Here is a 23,010-nt window from a genome sequence, read left to right on the forward strand (position 1 = left end):
ATAATGCTAGATTTGTATAGTATAGTTAATAATAAGCTGCTTGGAAAAAGAAGGAAGTCTCTGGGAAATAAGATTTTTTTTTCATCCTAAAAAAAAGCAGTATATGGACAGTAATCTTTTAAAGTGAAAATATTTAGTGTTGATGTGTTTTAAAATCATAACTGTGCTATTGTGAAGATAGATGAAAGTGAACTGGGCCTAGCTTTTTTAAAACAATTTTTTAACCTCAGATTCATAATTAGGTTAATCACATGCATTGTCAGAATTTCATATTGGTTTCTCCTTTGTGTGCCAGAACAAATATGAATCCTTATGACTCAGCTGTAATTTGTTTTATAGAAATTTCAGGGAATTCACTGGTTGTATAAGCTTTCAGTATTTGCAAACTTTTAGTTTGCAACAGATAAGATTATATAAATGACTAATTTTGCTAATATCTTTATATAGCATATCATTTCCCCTTTAAAAGATATGTGCTCCCCCCCCACCCCTTTCTATACAGAAAAAGTATTTTAAGCCAGAAACACATCCGCTATATATTTGATCACTACTGGAAGCTATCAACATTGTCACACAAATAGCACTTGTAAGGATTTCCTGGAATTTGACAAAAGTAACTTCATAAACAAACAAAAAAAAACTGTCTTTAAAAATTAATAAAAACATGTGATTGCCTTAGAAAGGAAATTTATATTGTATTAACTATATCTGAAAAGCTATTCATAATGTGCTTTCTCTTACTATAAACATTTTCTTAAAACATTTTGATCACAGTGTTATTAATGTACTTTATACCACTGAACTGTATACTTAAAATGGAAAAAAAATGGATAAGATGGTAAATTTTATGTTTGTGTATTTTACCACAGACAGAAAACCACACTGAAGTAATTTATAGTCCAGATTGGGGGTGGAGGGGACAAGGTATAGATAACTTTAGGACAGTATTAGCCATGTTGGGTAGATTTCTTTATGTCATGTTTAAAAGTCTTTTATTCTACAACAAAAAAATTTCTTTAGGATAAAAAGTGTTCCTGGTTCCTTCAGACTTATTTCTGACTTTGCTGCAGACATTAGGCATTTGTGAGAATAAAATCTTGGGTGGGGAACATGGCATTGGAAGAATGGGCCACAGAAAGAAGCAAAGCCTGGTTCTGTGCCCAAACAATAGTGTTGCCTTTATTCAGAACTTGCTTAGAATCTTGAATATTCTTATAAGGATGTGGATTATAACATTTCCCAAATTGATTTAACCCTTAAACCTATAACCAAACCATGTTTTTTTAGTTTAACTTCATTGTTTTATAGATATGGGAGTTCTGATCTGGAGAAGTCGAATGACTTGCTTAAAGTTACCTAAGAGCAGAATAATAAAACATCAAGGGATGTTAAGACTTCGGAAAAACTGACTTCTGCCTGTTGCCCCTGTTGATATCAGCAGGAACATAGTTGTAGAATAACCATTATAATCCTTATGAAGCTAATTTTCATTTAACATAATTACACGATATGGTTAGTTTCCAGTATTTACAGAAGGCTTGTCAGATAGTGGTGAATGACGATTCAGATGGCAGATAGTTTCTATCATGTTCATCTCTGTGTTCTTAAATTGTTGGCAGGTGAATTAACCTCTTGGTTAAGCATGCTCTAGGAATAATTTTCCCATCTCTAGGCAATGATTGGGTTTGCAAGTTCCAGTGTGTTGAACAGTACAGTTATTTCTGCCTGGGTGTATAGGTTGAGGAAATAATTTTTTTAAACCCATATATAATCAAAGGCTTTGATACACAGTTAAAAAAGAGGAGGGGTACTTATTATTTATAGGGCTTCCCTGATGGCTCAGCGGTTAAGAATCCACCTGTAATGCAGGAGACGCCTGCTGGAGACATGGGTTCAATCCCTGTGTTGGAAAGATCCCCTGAAGAAGGAAATGGCGACCCATTCCAATATTCTTGCCTGGAAAATCCCATGGACGGAGGAGCCTGGTAGGCTACAGTCCATGGGGTCATGAAGAGTCGGACACGACTGAATGACTTCACTTTCACTTTTATGCATTGGAGAAGGAAATGGCAACCCAGTCCAGTGTTCTTGCCTGGAGAATCCCAGGGACGGGGGAGCCTGGTGGGCTGCCGTCTATGGGGTCGCACAAAGTCGGACACAACTGAAGCGACTTAGCAGCAGCAGCAGCGTTTAGATTGGGCTAAACTGAGTAAAGGTCAGTTTTCATTCCAATCCCAACGAAAGGCAATGCAAAAGAATGTTCAAACAACCGCACAACTGCAGTCATCTCACACACTAGCAAAGTAATGCTCAGAATTTGCCAAGCCAGGCTTCAACAGTACATGAACTGTGAACTTCCAGATGTTCAAGCTGGATTTAGAAAAGGCAGAGGAACTGGAGATCAAATTGCCAACATCCGCTGGATCATGGAAAAAGCAAGAGAGTTCCAGAAAAACATCTACTTTTGCTTTATTGACTATGCCAAAGCCTTTGACTGTTTAGATCACAACAAACTGTGGAAAATTCTTAAAGAGATGGGAATACCAGACCCGCTGACCTGCCTCCTGAGAAATTCGTATGCAGGTCAAGAAGCAACAGTTAGAACTGGACATGGAACAACAGACTGGTTCCAGATTGGGAAAGGAGTACGTCAAGGCTGTATATTGTCATCCTGCTTATTTAACTTATATGCAGAGTACATCATGAGAAACGCTGGGCTGGATGAAGCCCAAGCTGGAATCAGGATTGCCAGGAGAAACATCAATAACCTCAGATATGCAGATGACACCACCCTTATGGCAGAAAGTGAAGAAGAACTCAAAAGCCTCTTGATGAAAGTGAAAGAGGAGAGTGAAAAAGTTGGCTTAAAACTCAGCATTCAGAAAACTAATATCATGGCATCTGGTCCCATCACTTCATGGCAAATAGATGGGGAAACAGTGGCTGACTTTATTTTTCTGGGCTCCAAATTCACTGCAAATGGTGACTGCAGCCATGAAATTAAAAGATGCTTGCTCCTTGGAAGAAAAACTATGACCAACCTAGACAGCATATTAAAAAGCAGAGACATTACTTTACCAACAAAGGTCCGTCTAGACAAAGCTATGGTTTTTCCAGTAGTCATGTATGGATGTGAGAATTGGTCTATAAAGAAAGCTGAGCACTGAAGAATTGATGCTTTTGAACTGTGGTGTTGGAGAAAACTCTTGAGAGTCCCTGGACTGCAAGGAGATCCAACCAGTCCATCCTAAAGGAAATCAGTCCTGAATATTCATTGGAAGGACTGATGCTGAAGCTGAAACTCCAATACTTTGGCCACCTGATGCGAAGACCCTGATGCTGGGAAAGATGGAAGGCGGGAAGAGAAGGGGATGACACAGGATGAGATGGTTGGATGGAATCTCCGACTCAATGGACATGCTGCTGCTGCTGCTAAGTTGCTTCAGTTGTTTCCGACTCTGTGCGACCACATAGATGGCAGCCCACCAGGCTACCCGGTCCCTGGGATTTTCCAGGCAAGAACACTGGAGTGGGTTGCCATTTCCTTCTCCAATGCACGAAAGTGAAAAGTGAAAGTGAAGTCACTCAGTCGTGTCCAACTCCTAGTGACACCATGGACTGCAGCCTACCGGGCTCCTCCATCCATGGGATTTTCTAGGCAAGAGTCCTGGAGTGGGGTGCCATTGCCTTCTCCCAATGGACATGAGTTTGAGTAAACTCCAAGAGCTGATGATGGACAGGGAGGCCTGGTGTGCTGCAGTCCATGGGGTCACAAAGAGTTGGATACGACTGAGCGACTGAATTGAAGCTGAGTAATAGGTTTTTGCTGGGTATTTTCTATAGTCTTAGTTGACTTGAATTTTTTAAAAAGAGTACAGACATTAATCTCAAATAAAGTTACTACTTCTGCTTATACTAAGTTCAGGGAAAGATTGCTGTTGATAGATTTTTTATCAATTTGTCTTTAAAATAGAAGGTAGCATTATTAAGAGGGAAATAGAAAATATTTCAGAGTGCCAAGGGATTAAGTCTATCAGTACCAGATATAAAAGATTCTGTAATTTGCTATTTTCAGAAATCATAATTTTTTTTCAAACTGATCTAGGATAACTGAGTTACTAATATTTCCAGAGTTTTAAAAATTTGTAATTTTAAATACTCTAGCAGTTAATTTTTAAATACTAACTTCAGATATTATGCTGGACACATGAGTTAGCGTTTCTGTTGCAACCCAGGTGAGATAGGGTATGGCAGGGAGAATGCAGTACTATGGTAATGACAGACTGCTTGCCTTCACTGTGTCTTGAAAATGTGGAAAACACCCCTTTCTTGAGTTCTTCATTCTGTGCTGCCATGTTTTCCTTCAGCTTCCCTTCATTTTGAGTCTTGCTGGTAATGAGTTTTCTAGCCTTGTCTTTTGTCTTTGATTCTTAATTCGTCAAACATAAAGGCAGTCAGGATTTAGTGTACATCACAATTTCCTGGGGGACTTGTTAAAATGCATCTTGTTAGGCTTTGAAACAGCAAGAGTTTCTGATTCGGTAGGTCTGGTTGGAGCCTGAGAATTTGCATTTCTAATAAGTTTTCTTGTGATAATGATGCTGCTGTGCCAGGGTCTCATTTTTGAGAACTACTACTTATCTAGCTGTTCTTTTTTTGCTGTTCATTCATCTTAAAGGAGGTTCAGTTATAGATTCTCAGATATTCTAACTTGGACATTTCTACTATTTTAGATTCAGACTAAAGAAGCATGATATAATAGAACATATATAGTAAACCATATCCTTACTCTAATTATAAGTTTTCCTTGGATTAGCTACTTTGTATCTTTTTATATATATAAAATGGGCGATTAGTCTAGATATCTCTTCTGATGTTGAATCACAATTTCTGCTTAAATCGTCTCATATCCTGATTTTCCACCAAAGACCTTTGATTTGTACAGGAAATTTTAGAACTATTAACGCTTGACTTTGAAGCCAATTTTCTATGAAAGTAACTACAATCTCTCATTTTCCCATCTTGTTCCTTTTACCATTTGCCATAGGGTAAGACCAAAATGGTGAAACAAATCTGTGTTCCATACTATGTATATTTTGCTTCATAATTGTTAAGACTGGGGAAACAGGGTTTTTTTAAATAGCTAATATCATTAAGTTTTAGCAATTAATGACCTATTTGAGTATTTGAGGATACAAGGAAAGTCAAGTCAGCATAGCCCTTGTAGGACCCCCTCCCCACAGTTAGGAAGTCCTCTTTCTTCTTGCTATAGTGCTGTGATACAGAAATATCCCAGGCTTAGAGGCTTTAATGTTTTGTTTTCTTTAACAGTGGTCCCTTTTAAAGAAGGGTTAATCCTTTGGAAAATAGGTATTCTTAAGATAATAATATACAAGGCATTATAATCATTCCTGTGTGTCTTTATTGGAAAACATATTCCTGAGCCAAAAAAGATAGTAGTAGGAAATGTATTTAAAAGTTTGAGGACTTCCCTGGTGGTCCAGTGGTTAAGACTCCACGATCCACTGCAGAGGGCAGGAGTTCAGTTCCGGTCAAGAAACTTAAGATCCTGCATGCCACGCAACATGGACAAAAAAGTTTGTAGTGAATTAAACTTTACTTGAAAATAATTAATTGGTATAAGGTTTGAGGGCTGTTTGAACTAAATTAAACACTTGGGAAAGTTTCAGATAATCAAAATTGTCTATAACCCTTAATCTTTAAAAATAATGGTTCTGTATACCTAGAAACAAGGGGAGTGTACAGTGTCAAAGAAGAAAATCTTAATTGAGAACTCTATTAAAATCCACAGTTTATTTTTTTTTCACAGTTTATTTTGAAAATAAGACCTTTATTGTAATATTTTTTTAGATTTCAAAGGTAAGACCATAAAGTCTCTTTAGAAATTGAGGATTCTTTACCTTAACTGTCAAGCTTCCCTCCTCCCTTTTTTTCCCTAAATTTAATTATATGTACTTTGTCTATAATGGCTTCCCACGTGGCTCAAATGGTAAAAAGTCCACCTGCAATGCAGGAAACCTGGGTTCAGTCCTTGGGTTGGGAAGATCCCCTGGAGGAGGAAATGGTAATCCACTTTACTATTCTTGTCTGGAGAATTCCATGGGCAGAGAATCCTGGTGGGGTACAGTCCTTGGGGTCACAAGGAGTCAGATATGACTGAGTGACTGACATTTTCACTTTCTCTCTATTGCTCTTTCTACAGAAAAGTTTTCCAATAAACAGAAAAATTGCTTGGTTTTGGGTTTTGTCCTAGCTCTACTCTGAATCCCAGTAATGTATGATTTGCTATATGATATACAAGACAAATCTGAATACTATTTGGGGGGAAATAAAAAGTCAAGAAAATTAATGTATAGGTATAAAGCCATATGATAAAGCCAACAGCCTGATGTAATAGGGTATTTTTTTCTGCCCAGTGATTTAGATAGATGTGCCTTTAATTTCAAGATTTATCTTTATTTTGTTTTCTTTTTGCCACACCACTCGGGTTGCAAGATCTCAGTTCCCCAAGTCCATGGTAGTGAAAGCCCAAAATCCTAACCACTATACCAGTAGGGAACTCCCTTCAGTTTTTTTTCCCCCTTCAGTTTTAATCATAACGCAGGGACATCAGATTTTGTGGTTGTGGTTGTATAGTCGCTAAATTATGTGCAACTCTTGTGACCCAGTGGACTGTAGCCTACCAGGCTCCTCTGTTCCTGGGATTTCTCATGCAAGAATACTAGAGTGGGTTGCCATTTCCTTCTCCAGAGGATCTTTCCAACCCAGGGATCAAACTTGTGTCTCCTGCATTGTAGGTGGTCTTCTTCATTGCAGGTGAATTCTTTACCACTGAGCCACCAGGGAAACTTCAAATTTTGTAGCTTCTGTGTTTATTTAGTCTAACTGGGTTTTCACTATTCTGATTACTGTTCAGATAGTCACAGCTTTTTCAGAATTATTTTTCTTTTATCCAAATGTATAGTCAGAACTGGTACGTTATTTTTTAAATAGACAATAAATATACTTGTTAAAGGTATAAAAGAAATACATGTAGTTCCTATTCTTACCCCCAAAGCAAAGTTTCCTTCTGAAGGCAAATACTTTGAACTAGTTTTGTATCTATTCTTCAGAGATACTGTATGCATAATATGAAGATGAATGAATATATGCCCTTTTAGTAAACAACTTTATGGTATATACAATAAAATCAACAATTTTAAGTATACAGTTTGAGTTTTAATGAGTATAATTCACAGTTTTGCAGTCCCTACCAAAGTCATAATATAGAATATATCCATAGCCCCCCAGATTTTCCTCATGTTCCTTTGTAATCAGTCCCCTCCAACTCCCTCTAGCACCTAAAACTATTAATCTGGTTTCTATTGTTATAAATTTGCCTTTCCTAGAATGTGTATCAATGGAATCATACAGAATAATAGTCTTTTTATGTCTCATTTCACTTAGCATACTTAAGTGAGTGCCTTCAACCAAGGAAGTGTTGGAATGAGTATGTTAATTGTGAATTAGCACAAATTTGAGTTAAGGTTTTCTTTTTTTTTTTTTAATTATATAATACTGACTTATGAAGAGGACAAGGATTTTTTTTTCCTTTTAGCTTTTTGAGATGTAATTGGCATAAGTTTAAGATGTTCAGTATAATGATTTGACTTACATATATCATGAAATTATTATCATGATAATAAGTTTAGTGAACATCCATTATCTCACAGGTACAAAATAAAAGATAAAGAGAAAATTTTTTTTCCTTGGGGTGAGAACTCTTAGGATTTACTCTGTTAAACTTTTATGTATAGCGTACAGCAGTGTTAATTAACCTCTTCTTGCCTGGAAAATTCCATGGACAGAGGAGCCAGGTGGGCTACAGTCCATGTGGTTGCAAAGAGTAGGACACAACTGAGTGCATGCGTGTGTGCACACACGTGCACGCACGTGCACACACATACATATTACAGCCCTACCACTTACTTAAAAGTGTTAGTAAGTATAATTGACCTACCACACTATGTTACTGTCTCGTATACAACATAGTGGTTTGATATGTTAAAAAGTGATCACCACCTGATGAATCCTTATATTCAACTTAGATGAAGTTAGTCAAAAGAAGTGGCTTAACTTTTGTGTTTCACATCAAGCAAGCTCTCTAGTTATAGTGACCTGTATTAGAAACATTTAGGAATGTGAACTGTACAGTAGGTTTTTTGTTTTTCTCCTTGAGATGGGCAAGGAATCTCTGTTGTAGAGAAATACAAAATCCTCAAATTGAGATGTGAAAGAAAGTAAATATTATTAAATCTTTATCTCAATCCCAGCACTTAAAAAAAACTTAACAGAACTTTATTTCTATACTTTATGCTTTATGCTTTATCCTCCAAGCTTACAAATAGGATAAAACAAAATAATTGATGTAATGACTGGTTGAATAAGTTAACTCAGAAGAAGGAACTTACACAAGTATCTGTGTTGCAATTTAAAATATTTATATAACTCAATAAGGTTTGAAATACTTCTTAAATGGTAGGTTTTACCGTTGTAGTTTTAAAAGATAATTAAAACTAGTCCTTCCTCAGAGTTTGTTTTTATCTCACATACCAAGCCAAAGGGAAAGGGAATATAGTATGATTTCCTGCTTTGTGGTTTTTAAGGCATCCCCACCCAGTAACAAATCTCAAGTTTGTGGGTTCTTGTGTTAAAATAGCTAAGAAGCTGACATCTTGTAGAGCATGACTACATGTAATTCCATCTCTGATTTCAAGACTTTATGATGGGTTATATCCAACCAGCCTTTGTAATATATCCCTTTTAAAGTTTTTCCTACTACCTCTGGAAGCTTTGTAGTGGATATGAGCTGAAAAAATACCAGTATCTTGTCAGATGGTTCTGTATAATTTGGAACATTTATGACTCCTATCTGAAGTGTAACTTAATGGTTTTGAGGGACAAAAACCAGCTGTTGATCTTTATTGGAAAATAATAAGTAAAGTGTTTACTTAAAAACAGTTTTTGTGAGACTTCCCTGGCAGTCCACACTCCCAGTGTAGGTGCATGGGTTCAATACCTGGTCTGGGGACTAAGATCCTGCCACATGGTGCGGCCCAAGAAAACCCAAAGAAACAGTTTTTGTGGCTCTTTAGTATATGATCCATGTTTACTTTCCTTATATTTAATACCCATTAAACTTCAAACAAAGCAAAAATGATCTACTTTTAAAAACATACATTTATATTCAGGAATCCCAAATATTTTAAAGAATTAATCTACCTTTCTCTTCTCTGACTTTGAAGGAGTGCTGCTAAAAGCTTTACTGGTGAGACAGAGATTATTGGTAACAGTGATGGTTTTATTAATGGATAATAGTTACATTTATGTTAAATACATTTCTTTTTCTCTCCTTCTTGAAGGAATTGAATGACCTGGCACGGGACCCCCCAGCACAGTGTTCAGCAGGTCCCGTTGGAGATGATAGTAAGTATCTAAAAGGAATACTAAAACATAAAACAGCATAACAGTCTGCCTTTGGTGAACTCTGTTACTAATAAATATATATCTGCCAAGATTATTTGTATGAAGAGTTAATTATGCAATTTACCTTTATTTGCCCATAAAAGGTGCAGTTTTATGTGTATCCCATCATCTTTTGTACTGTATTTCATTTTGAATTCTTCTGCCAGATGTTGTCTGTGTAGTTGTTCTGGCTCTTCCTTCCTATCCTTTGTCCCTTCTGGGTATTTACCTAAGACAAAATATTCAAGCTTTTGTCTACAGCAAGCTATTGTTCTTTAGTTAGATAATAGTAAGTATGATTGGGGGGGGCAGTGTGTATGTGGGTCTGTGTCTTTCTTTGTATTGACTCATATTTGTGAAGACAGCTACAACTTACCTTTAATGTCCAGTTTATCTTCTTAATCCTGTTTGAAATAATTTATTGTATCTTACCATACATGTTGGATAATAATTTTGCTTTTGTTCCACTTTGTCTCAAGACAGCTTTTCCCCCTGATGCCATCTTTCAGCCTTTTAAAAATGGAGGATATTTGAGCAGGCTGTGTAACTAATTCTCACACACAAAAATGCAATATTTAGCAAATAGGGGAAAAGTGGAATATACTTGGGAGTATATTTAGAAGCATTTGTGTAAGGGAAGTGTATAGGTTAAGAAAATAAATGAGGTTATATGGACTTGTGTGTAAGATTAATTTTTTCCTCATTTTTCTTAAGATTGTTGTCTTGGTTTGCTAAATCCTTAGGAATCAAAGCAGAATCCTTGTACAAGGATTGCTTTATAGATGAAACAGATGTTATAAATTATAAGACTTAAGTACTTGTTATGAAAAAATCCCATTTATGTTATGTTTAGATCTGTCCAGTATTATTGAGTATATATAGTATTTGATATCAAACAGGACAGGCCAAGTATTTAAACACATTATCTCATTTGCCTCACAATTCTTTAAGTGATTGGAAGAGAAATTGTTAACTGTTTTAGAGAAGAATCCAGTGAGAGACTTGTGGTGGTTCTTGAAGTAGACTTATTCTCAGATTTTCTGATTCTAGTTTTGTCATTCCATGGTATCATATCCATCTGCATCAGTGTGGTCGTTCAGTTTTGAAAGAGTGTTTTTATTTCAGGTAAATTGCTCAGAGTTGAGAGAGGCTGATTTTTTTTTTTTTTTTTTTTTGAGAGACTGATTTTTAATTAAAAGTGTTTGAAGTCTGGGAATTAGATTTCACTTTTGAAGTTCAGTACTGTAGTGTGCTAAAGTAATTTGCCTTTGCTTCTACCATAGTTGGTACTACTACATTCCTTTCTCAGATTGAAAAGTGGTTACCCTGGAGAGTTAAACTGCCCTAAAGCATAAGCAATAAAAGAAAAAGAAAGATAAAGTAGACTTCATCAAAATTTAAAAATTAGGTACAGCAAATGATACTGTTAAGAAAGTGATTTTAAAGTCTTTATATTTCAACATTATTAAGATAAATAACCCAATTTTAAAGTGAACAGACGATCTGAGTAGCTTTTTCTCTAAGATATTCAAATGCAGTAAGAACATGGAAAGATGTTCAGCATCATTAATTATCAGGGAAATGCATATCAAAACCATAATGAGGTGTCATTTTACACCCACTAGGATGGGTAGAATCAAAAGGTCAAATAGTAAGTGTTGATGAAGATTTGGAGAAATTTGAACCATCATACTTTGCTGGTAGAATGCAAAATGGTACAGCCAGCTTGGAAGACAGTCTGACAGTTCCTCAAAAAGCAAAACACAGAGTTTACCGTATGAACCAGTGAGTTCATTCCTAGGTAGGTGTCCAAGAGAAATAAAAACATATATCCCTATAAAAACTCACACATGCTTGTTCATAGAAATTTTATTTATAATAACCAAAAAGTGAAACAACCCAAATGCCCACCAACTGATGAAGGGATAAATAAAATATGGTGTATCCATACAGTAGAATATTATTTGATGATTAACAGGAATGAAATATTGATACATACTACAACATGAATGAGCATAAAAACATTGTGCTGAAAAGACCTATACTCTGAACACCATAAGATGCTGGTGAAAGAAATTGAAGATGACATAAATAGATATTGTTAAAATGACCATATTGCCCCAGGCAATTTACAGATTCAGTTCAATCTCTTTTGAATAACCAATGGCATTTTTCATGGAACTAGAACAAAACAAATTTAAAATTTTGGAAACACAAAAGATCTCAAATAGCAAAAACAATCTTGAGAAAGAAGACTTCCTGACTTCAGACTGTACTACAAAGCTACAGTAATAAAAAATAGTATGGTGGTTGCACACACAGAAAAAAGCATATGGATCAGTGTAACAGGGTAGCAAGCCCAGAGGTAAACCTATGCATTTATGATCAATTAATCTACTGCAAAGGGAGCAAGAATATACAGTGGAGAAAAGTAAGTGATACTGGGAAAACTGAACAGGTGCATGTAAATGAATGAAATTAGAACATTTTTTCACACCATTTATAAAAATAAACTCAGAGATCTAAATGTAAGACCAAATACTCTAAAATTCCTAGAAGAAAACGTAGAACACTCTGGCACAAATTGCAGCAATATTTTTTGGATCCATCACCTAGTGATGGACAGACAAATGGGTCATAATTACTTAAAAGCTTTTGCATAGCAAAGGAAACTAAACAAAACAGACAACCTGTGGAATAGAATGTATTTGCAAAACGATGCAACTAACAAGGAATTAATTTCCAAAATATACAAACAGCTCATACAGCTAGTTATTAAAGAAATGCAAATCAGAACTACAATGTGGTATTATCTTACATTGGTGAGAATGGCCATCATTAAAAAGTCTAAACATAATAAATGCTGGAGAGGGTATGGAGAAAAAGGAACCCTCCTACACTGTTGGTGGAAATCTAATTGGTGCAGCCACTGTGGAGAATAGTATGGAGGCTTCTTAAAAAACTAAAAATAGAGTTGCCATATGATTAGCAGTCCCACTCCTGGCATTTATCTAGAGAAAACTCTAATTTGAAAAGATACATGCAGCCCAGTGTTCATAGCAGCACTGCTTAACAATAGCCAAGACATGGAAGCAACTTAAATGCATTCCAGAGAGAGACCTAAGTCAGTGACTCTTAAGTAGGTTTTCTTATATATAACCAGTGTGGCAGAATATGCAATTAAGATTTAAAATGGTAGGTCTCCAAATGGTTTTTGTTAATTAATATGGGGCCTTTAATAGAACCTTTGTTGAAGATACTAGGACTGATCTTAGTGACTCAAAGTAACTTTCTCCTTAGCTACTTAATCCATAAAAAAATTAGTTGGCAGAAGTTAAGAGGAATTTTTCTCAGTACTAATGGTGAGTAATCTAAAAAGGAGAGCCTCAGCAATACCTACCCTTTATTTTTAATCCCTAGTAAACAGACTGCTCTTTGTAGCTTCAGGCCCCAGTGAGGGGCAAGCCAACCATAGGGGCAGTTCTCATACAGATGATCAGAAGGAATTTAAGGGTTTGGGCTGACATCCGAGTGGATTTTTGTGTGGCTTTCTAGTCTTCACATTACCTCCTTGCATCAAGAGTTAGCTGGTTTGAGTTGCTCGTGTATAATCCCATTGACAGCTTCCTTTAGTGTGCTCAGATCCTAGTGTGAATGTTAAGTGCTTAGTAGCTTGCTTAGAAGTGAAGACTGGGTTTTTGATTTTTGTGTTGTACTTAGTGGCATCACCTTTGAAACAGAACATGCACCGTTTTTTGCTGTTTGAAGAGAAAATTTCCTTACTAAACAAGTTTATGATTTATTGGGATTATCCCTAGAGTTTGTAATCAAGCTTGGGACTTCCAGCATATGTTTTCTTTATTTATTGAGATACCAGTAATTCTAAAGATCTACACATGAGAACTGGACATTTTTTTCTCACTGGGAAAAACTAGCATTTCCTAATTTGAGTATTATCTACTTTAAGTTTACTGTTCTGCTCTATACCAGTACTATAAAAGAAGTATATTATAGATATTAGTGTTGGGGAAATGATACAATCAAAGAATTGAATCTTGTGGTTCTTTTTTACCCTTTGCGGTAAGGAAGTGCCTGTTTAAAAGTGAAACTTTCGGCCTTGTCAAGAATTTTGTCTCCCTGTCATGAATTTTTAAGACGTTTTAGCCCAAATAACTTTCTTGTTGAGCACCTTATCAGTGTTCTACACCATGCTAGTCATTTTTGTTTTCTCAGACTCCAAGTTAATTTAGATGACTCACCATGTTTCTTATGAATGAACTGAGATTACATGGGGAATAATATGTTGTTATGGTGTAGGTATACTGTTGATATTACTTCATGGTGACTTTTTGTTGTTCTTTTTTCAGTGTTCCATTGGCAAGCTACAATAATGGGGCCAGTAAGTATTCAGATTAATTTCAGAATAAATAGTTTAGGTAATTCACTCATTTTAACCCAACTTTTTTTGTTATCAACAGAATGACAGTCCCTATCAGGGTGGAGTATTTTTCTTGACAATTCATTTCCCAACAGATTACCCCTTCAAACCACCTAAGGTAACTGGAATATGCAAACTATGTTTTTTATCTACTTTCTACAATGCTAATGAAACTGTTTATAAGAAGTTTTCCTTGTTTTGATAGGTTGCATTTACAACAAGAATTTATCATCCAAATATTAACAGTAATGGCAGCATTTGTCTTGATATTCTACGGTCACAGTGGTCTCCAGCACTAACTATTTCAAAAGGTAATGGAATGGATATTTGATATCAACATAAAGCCTACTATTTTTTTGTGTGTGTTTGTGTCTTTTTTAGGTTACTTATTCTTGAAAGGGTTAGTCAAATTCTTTTTTAAGAGAATGTAGTGGTCCCCCTTATTCTTGATCTGGGGTATAGACCCACTAGAGAGAGTTGGATTTTTAAGCATACGTGTTCCTTGGTGCTGTGATTGCTCTCTGTCCATTGTTCTTGCTCTTCAGGCATAGATTAGAATATGGCCCTTGTGAATCCGTTTTTTTAAGAGCATGGTTAATGTAGAAGACAAGTAATGTCTTTCCAGCCTTGAGATCCATGAATGGAAAGGATAGATAGTGTTCAGGAATAGGAAAAAAACAGCCCTTGTAGAGGAATATTTGTACTATAATTAAAATATTAGTTTCTTGAAGGACAAAGTATAGATGAATTCATATTCACATTATTTAAAGTTTTACCTGTTCTTGTCTTTAGGTTTCTATCAAGAACAGAATCATCATCTAAGATAATCAATTTAATGTATATGTTTATGTGAGCATCTTAGTCTGTGGTATATTGGTGCATGCGTGTGTGTGTGTGTGTGTGTTTGAAAATGTGTAGAGAAAGTTAGTTACTAACTTTGTGATGAAAGATCCAGTAGTTCTTTTAAATACGACCTAATTATATGAGTAGATTGGAGATTTTTTTATATCCCTGAACTGAATATTATCTTACTTGTTGATTTGAAATTGTACAACCTTTCAACATGAAATCACGAGGATTCAGATCAGATCAGTCGCTCAGTCATGTCTGACTCTTTGCGACCCCATGAATCGCAGCACGCCAGGGCTCCCTGTCCATCACCAACTCCTGGAGTTCACTCAGACTCACGTCCATCATTAAATGTTGTCAAAATACAGTACAAGAAATAGGCTACAAGTATGATAATGGGCTGATTGGATTGGGAAGATCCCTTGAAGAGAATGGCAACCTATTCCAGTGTTGTTCTTGCCTGGAGAATTCCATGGATAAAGGAGCTTGGTGGACTACAGTCCCTGGAGTTGTGAAGAGTCCGACATGACTGAGCAACTAACACATACACACACGCACACACCTATGATAATGGGCTAGTATGTTTAACAGATATGAAGAACATATATAAATCAGTAAGAGGAAAAACCTAGATCCCAGTAGATGAATGGATAGAAAGGAACAGAATAGTCAAGGAGATAAAAATTAAAATAAGTACCCATTCTTCACCTTTTGGGGCTTCACTGGTGGCTCAGACGATAAAGAATCTGCCTACAATGTGGGAGACCTGGGTTCAGTTCCTGGGTCAGGAAGATCCCCTGGAGAAGGGAATGGCTACACACTCCAGTATTCTTGCCTGGAAAATCCCACAGACAGAGGAGCCTGGTGAACTACATACAGTCCATGGGATCACAAAGAGTCAGACATGACTGAACAACTAACATTTTCACTTCACCTTTTTAATTAACAAAGATCTTTTAAAAAGGAAACTAAACATTTTTTCTTTTCAAAAGAAAAAGTACATTGAAGTACTTCATGAAGTACATTGGAATGATTGCTTATATATGCTACAGATAGATTTGTTTAGTCTGCCTGTATGTATTAAGAGATAGGAGATTTAATCATTAATATTAACATCCTTTGACGCAGTAATTCTAGGTTCATTTGTTTGTACTAAGAAAACAAACCCAACTGCTAAAATCTACATCTGCAACAATGTTATTTCTGAAAATTAGAAATGACATATAGGTTCAACAGCAGAAAAAACACATTCGGTTCTGGCACATGCATTCAAAAGAATATTGATCCTTACAAATACTGTGGAAAATGGGAAAATACAGTGTTTGATAAAAGCAGGAAAGAGAGAAAATGTTATACACTGTAACTTGCATTGTATAGAAGGTATATTAAATAGCTAGAAAGAAATAGTTTGGGTATTTGAGGCTGAAATTTGGTACATGAAATTTTTTTTTTTCCTCTCTACTTAAATTTTATCATTTCTTTAATGCATACATTTAGACAGGAGGCAACATAGTTTCATGGTAAAGAACGTAGATTCTGGATGCAACTGCCTGTGTTAGGATCTCCGCTCCACATCTTATTGGTTGAGATTTGAGACGGATTAGCTTCTGTATTCCACAGTGTTTTCATCTATAGAGTAGGGGTGATAAAAACTATTCACTATTATTCTGGAGATTAAAAAGCAGCAAAAATGCATAGTTAACTGATTCCTTGTAAGCACCCAAATAACTGGGATAAAGGCACTATTGTAAAAAGTATTGGATATTTGTCATGTTATAATTACGGTAACACTTGTATACCCTTCCACATTAATTTTTTAAAGGCACAAAAACTCTGAGGCATTAAATTAAGATTTCTGGGGTCCTAGGCAAAAATGTGAACAAAAAAAATCAAAGGACCACATTTTAAAAAGTTGTGACTGAAACAGTTTTACAGATAAGTGGCCCCTATTGTTTTTGTAGGCCTCCATGCCATTCAGTGGTTGCTTGTGAAAGTATTCATATGCCTGTTCTTGTGATTTCCTGACCTGTTTGTTCTTATTTTACCAAGTAACTGGAGATATAAATCTAGCTATAAACGGGGCCAAGAGAGGTGGGACTCTGTGTGTGGGTGAGTTGGGTGGGTGGATGGTGGTGGGGGGAGTCTGTCTGGATAGCTGAAATTGTCATCATAGCTTTTTTTTCTTCCCTTCTGTGCCTAGTGGTGGTGTTTTTTGTTTTGTTTTGTTTTTCAGTTATTCTAAGTCATAAGGGTTGTTAATTTATTTGACTTGGTATGTTCTGTCTGGATAGCTATCTTTTAAAATAACTACAGTACCATTTTGTTGAATTTGGATTTATCAGGGTACCTAGGTTTAGTGTTATAAAGACTCTTTTGTAAATTGAAGTATGGGCAAGCATTTCTGTGAAAGACCCAAATTCTGTGTATGATATAATTATTCTTTAACATATTCTGTTTTAAAGGGCAATAATCTAGACCCAAAATGCCCTCCTCTTTGAGTATATAGGTAAGGGACCTAAATATACAGAAAACTTGAAGCAGGTTAACTCTATCGTAAAGCTACTTGGTTATATGGTTTTAGAATTGGAAGTGATTGAGTTATGACACTAATGAAATTGGTTATTTACTGAAGAAGAATATATATATATAAGTGAAAATTTAGTTACTTCAGTAAAGAGTCTCTACAAGCTGTAGAAATAGAAGTTACTCTCTTTATAGAAAAAGAAAGTATAGTATATTATAAGCCAAAATTAATTTTCTACCAATAAAGGAACTAAGTAGTGTACTAAAAATCCTTTCACTAGATCCAGATAGCCACCATCCTACCTTCCTTTCCTGGAAAGAAAGTGAAGAAGGTTATTTACTTAAAGCTTATCTTTTTAAAATGATGCAAATGAACTTATTTACAAAACAAACAGATTCACAGACAGAGAAAACAGATTTATGGTTGACATGGAAAGGGGGATGGGGAGTGATAAATCAGTAGGAGTTTGGGATTAATAGTTATACACACTACTATATATATAAAATAAACAAGGACCTACTGTATAGCACAGGAAACTATATTCAGTATCTTGTAATAACCTATAATACGAAAGGATCTGAAAATGAATGTATATGTATAAACTGAATCACTGTGCTGTATACCTGAAACTAACACAACACTGTAAATCAACTATAATTAAAAAAATATCTCTTTAAAGTTGCCTGTTTTAAATAGTTGGACAATAAGTAAAGGGAACTTATACTAATTTGGTAGTGTATCTAATTTTAGGTGAAGAGTCAGTTGTATTCTTGCCAGCTTGATAGGTCAGACAAGTTTCTTCTGTAGTCAATAATTTCATGAACAATCAAAAATCTATAACTCCCTGTTGTCATTTCCAGGAAATACATGAAATCTTTCCTAATTGCTGTTAGAATGTTCTGTGCTTGAAGAGGGCATCAGGTGATACACCTGACAATGGGAAGAGAAGATGTTTTGGGAATGCCATCTACCAGAATTGTGGGCAACAGGAATGAAGAGTCAAAAAACATCTTTCCTGATGTTTTTTATTTTCCATATACTCTTAAGGCAAGGAAATAGCTTTTTTGTTAACAACTGAATGATAAAGGGCATGTAAACTTTCTTCATCTCTCAGAAGCCCTTGATCTCTGTAGGATAGATTTGATGGGAAAATGAATAAATTCCTTTTCCTGCTGAATTGATGTTTTGGGAGTACAGTGGGCTCTGAATTATTGTCTCTTGCTACAGAACATTAGAGAGAAACAAGATAGCTGAGTTCTGTTAACATCAGAATAGGAGGATTGGAATTTATTTTGGTATGTCAGAGGCCACTGGATTTAATATAATTAGTGGCTTGGGCTTCCTCTTTGCCTTCAATAAAGGAATATGTAAGTTAACAAATTTAAACAGAGGAAATTGTACTATTGAGATTTGTCTGCCACATTTCAGGTTGTCGTTGAGGAAATGACTGAGATGAGATTTGAAATCGTTGCTGAAGATAATTTGAGACTTTTGTTTGAGATACGTCATATCATCTGTAATAAGTGTGGCCAGCTCCATTTGGGGACAAGTACTGGCCTCTGTGTTCTTAAACTAAATTGTTTTCAACTAAAAATGAAACAAATCCATTGCATCTAAATATGGTACCTGCCATCAAGAAAGCAATAATTGTTGGATTTCATAGTTGTCATTTCTTACTAAGAGCATTCAGTAGTGTGGTTGTCTTTAGAATTTTGGAAGCCATTTATCCCTGAACATGGGCTTCCAAAAATGGAAATTTATAAGCTGGGGAAAGTCTTATTGGTCTAGGATTTGAAAGACCTGTATTCTATTAATAATTCCACTCTGATTACTCACTAACCAGGGAAATGGGGCAAGACAGTTCACCAGCTTGGGCCAGCTTTCTTACTGGTTCAAGCTTAGAGAAGTCTTAGAATCTTTGTTAATTGCTATTACTGTAAACTTAGGTAGAGCTTACAAACCTGCTAACACTACAGTAAATAGGGTCTTAGAATTTTCTCGTGTGTTGGCATCTCATATTTCTTTCAGTCTTTTTGCTTTTATCCTCTACTAATTTATATGTTTTTTTCATTCTAGTACTTTTGTCCATCTGTTCTCTGTTGTGTGATCCCAATCCAGATGATCCTTTAGTGCCTGAGATTGCTCGGATCTACAAAACAGATAGAGAAAAGTAAGTATGGTCTCCAGACAGAAGAGTGTCTGATAGGGTGGAGATGTTTGTGTCTAAGGTCTGAGCATGAATCAGACACTTAAAACGAAGTCGTAATATACTCAGTTGGGGACAGGAAACAGCAGTATTTGCATCAAGTATTATAAGTAGATGATTTTATCTCCGTTTTGTATAATTCCTACTGTCTAGAAGAACTTTTCTACAATATATTTTCCAACAGCTTTATGTCTTCTTCTTGGTTTTTGACGTGCAAAGATTTTGCATCAAGAGCCCAGTTGTCTTAGGTAGGTATTTATAAATTAATGGGAAAGAGAATTGATGTTCTACCATTTGGAATAATCTAAAAAAGTAAATAAATGCTACAAGACCCCAAAACCCCAAATTTCCTTTAAAATAAAACTTGGAGAATTTGCACGTTTTAGAATTGTATTATGAATTATTGAAAAGTGGTCAGGGTATCAAAAGATATAGTAAATGAAATGTTGTAATCTTTTGTTTGTTTTGCATATTATTCAATAAGATTGTGAAGGAGATAGATGGGGAGAAAATGATTCATTTTCAAAAGTTAAAATATAAAAGATTAAATAGTTAATTGAATTATTGATAGAGAGGCATATAGATAAGATATTTTAAAAAGGAGCTGCAATGAGAATGGGGTATTCTAACAGCAGTTGGTCTTAGTTTTTTTTTTTTAATCTGAATCTACATAGTATCTATAAAAATTAAAGATCCTTTGCCCTGCTTATTTTATTACTGGAATGTTCTTCTGAAGCAATAAACCCATTCATTTTAGCAACCAAATTGTTAAAATAAGTTCTGCCAAAAAAAAAAATAAAATAAGTTCTGCCAGAACTGGTTGGTTTATTGATGCAGGAAAAGTATTATGTCAATTTGATCATTTTTATGTGATTTCAAGAACCATATAATATAGAATTATATTGAACTCCAAATAAGTAAAACAAGGGTTGAAAATCACCTCAGAAATAGGTCAGTGAAGTAGAGACTGAAGATACGCCAGCAAGTGCTGAAATTTAATTAGAATCCTATATAGCGTTTATCGGATATTTCTAACATTTATTAGAAATTTGGAGTAGGAAGATGGCTTCACTTGAAGTTCTATAAGTTCTTCCCCTCGAGTTACTAGATGGGATAATGAATGAACTCTGTTGCTTTCTGACTGACTCCTCACCTATGTTAAGCCAAGCTTCTCTTTGTGTGTACAGGTACAACAGAATAGCTCGGGAATGGACTCAGAAGTATGCGATGTAATTAAAGAAATTATTGGATAACCTCTACAAATAAAGATAGGGGAACTCTGAAAGAGAAAGTCCTTTTGATTTCCATTTGACTGCTTTCTATGAGCCCACGCCTCATCTTCCCCTGTGCACATGTTTACCTGATACAGCAGTGCTGCGTGTTGTACATACTTGGAACAACAAACTAGAAATACTGTACTTCTGTACCAACATTGCCTCCTAGCAGAGAAGTGTGTGTGTGACAAGCCAGTTCTCCAGGCATAACCTAGGTGTGAGACTAAAAGCTTTCCTTATTGACTTAAATTTGGATAACGGCAAGGTGAGGGGTGGTGGGTATGGTGTGTTCTTGGATGGGGAAGAAAAGCTCCACTGACCTGTAGGAGATTGTTTTTTAAGTGAAATACTATTAAACTCAAAACAGTTATGAAAAGCAAGGTGAAAAACGTGAAGCTGTTTCTGTATTCCTTTTATTCCGAAGGACTTACGTCTTAGGTGAAAGTTATGACCAACCAGATTAAACTCTACCCACATCCTGTATTTTAAGGTCTAAGTTTAACTGGTCAACATTTAAATGGATTGGAGCTATTAGTAAGTAACATGTGATGGGCTTTGCTCCCAACTCTTTTACATCTCCCCACCCTTCAACCTTCATCTTTCAGCCCCTCTTTCTCTCTTCCATATTCTTTGGTTTGTATGTGGTTTCTCAGTTAATACATAGCTAATAGCTCTTATTTTTCTTATGTTTTTAACTGCTTAGGTCTATCTGGATGTAAGGGTGACAATTCATTTGATGGAAATACTTGTGTATATTTAAAGACCCAGTTGCTCCTCTGGAGCTTGTACGTTCAAGAATGATTAATCTGTGTAATAAACTGATTACTACAGTCATTACATATAATTTGTGTGAATAGGCTTTTTGATTTTAAGAACTTTGTCTAGCTGAGATTAGTGGTGGATTTTCTCCCACCCCTGATATGTTTTCACTTATATTGGTTGCACTTCAAAATCATGAAACAATTCCAGTTTACACAGTAAAAAGTATATCTTGAAAGTAATTTTATTGAACAAGATAAACACATAAGCTTAAAAGAATTTCCATGAAACATATGTGCAGTATTCTAGGAACATGACTGTTACATAAGAAATTTGCTTTATTATTGAAATTAAGCTGCATCTCACCAAAACCTTGTGACATTCCTCTGATACATAGGGCATCAAACAAAGGCCTTGCTGTTTGGTAAGTTAAGCTTCTGTGATTGTGATTGTAAAAGAGCAACATTGACCAAACCTGGGAAACATGAGCACAATCTTGTATTGGAGAGTCTACATAACTACTTTGCACTAACGTCGCAGGATGTTCATCCAGTTTTAAATTGTACTGTATGTGGCTTTTTGAAGTCTTCCCTTGACGCTAGTAAAATGTAGTTTGAAACTTGTAAACAACTGTGTTTGCCAGAAACATCGTTCGTGTGAACTAGGCAAGTTACCGTTTTCCCCCCTACTTCTCCTAATCTAATTGTAAATCAGGCTAGCCTGAAAGCCATGGCTGATGCTCTTTAGCCATCAGGTTCTTTCAAATGCATCTTTACACTCTTGCACAAAAATTGAGGAATAAATGTCCACTGCTTTTGGTTTTAAACTTGTTTAAGTTGTCTTATCTCTCAGTGTCACTATATCTCAGAACTGAAGTGTGATACACCAAACCTTTTAAAATGCTGCATTTTAGCTGCTGGCTACTTATTAGTATTTCTAGTATCCTTGACTTTGCAAAGAAGGTTTGACTGTTAATAGTTGTGGGTAAAGGAGTTAGAATTGAGCTCTAACCTAGAATTACCCTCATTCTCAGTATCGTGGGTAAGTGGGAATTCAATTTTTGACTGTTGACCGTGGATTAGTTGCACAGATCCTGAAAGCCTCATTCTGTGGTCATCTTAGAGACCAGCCAGCTTATTACCATTTATTAGGCCATAACATAGATATTTTTACAAGAGTGCTTTTAAGTCAAGTGCTAAAGTAAAAGTCATTGTCCTGATGTTCAGGTGCTGAATGAACTTAAGGCCTTTGAATGCAATTGGTCTTGCTCATTTGAGGTTGGAACATATATTGTCAAGTTTGGTTGTATATTCCTTGGCCAGAATGAAGGCTCAGTGAGGGAGACCATCTTCCCTACTCACAAAAAAGGTGTGTCATTTGGAATGGGTCTCATCTGGGATCACGTTGGTTTTTATAGAACTGTCTCTAGTTTTAT

The 23,010-nt window shown here is 35.7% G+C and overlaps 1 protein-coding gene across 2 annotated transcripts in view; it reads left to right on the forward strand.

Annotated features, from left to right (window-relative positions):
* Positions 1-21,660, forward strand: part of UBE2D2 (ubiquitin conjugating enzyme E2 D2) — a 42,685-nt gene extending 21,025 nt beyond the window's left edge. The window contains exons 2-8 of one of the 2 annotated variants that reach the window (XM_070374444.1): positions 9,423-9,486; positions 13,893-13,924; positions 14,004-14,081; positions 14,169-14,274; positions 19,413-19,506; positions 19,727-19,790; positions 20,730-21,660. In XM_070374444.1, the coding sequence (XP_070230545.1) occupies positions 9,423-9,486; positions 13,893-13,924; positions 14,004-14,081; positions 14,169-14,274; positions 19,413-19,506; positions 19,727-19,790 (438 nt within the window). In that variant the 3' untranslated portion in view covers positions 20,730-21,660. Of the gene's footprint in view, positions 1-9,371; positions 9,487-13,892; positions 13,925-14,003; positions 14,082-14,168; positions 14,275-19,412; positions 19,507-19,726; positions 19,791-20,729 lie in introns of those variants that run through there. The other variant, XM_005900181.2, reaches the window with a different exon arrangement.
* Positions 21,661-23,010: the final 1,350 nt, after the last annotated feature.

The sequence above is a fragment of the Bos mutus genome, chromosome 7 (genome assembly GCF_027580195.1).
Source record: "Bos mutus isolate GX-2022 chromosome 7, NWIPB_WYAK_1.1, whole genome shotgun sequence".
Taxonomy (NCBI): Eukaryota; Metazoa; Chordata; class Mammalia; order Artiodactyla; family Bovidae; genus Bos; species Bos mutus.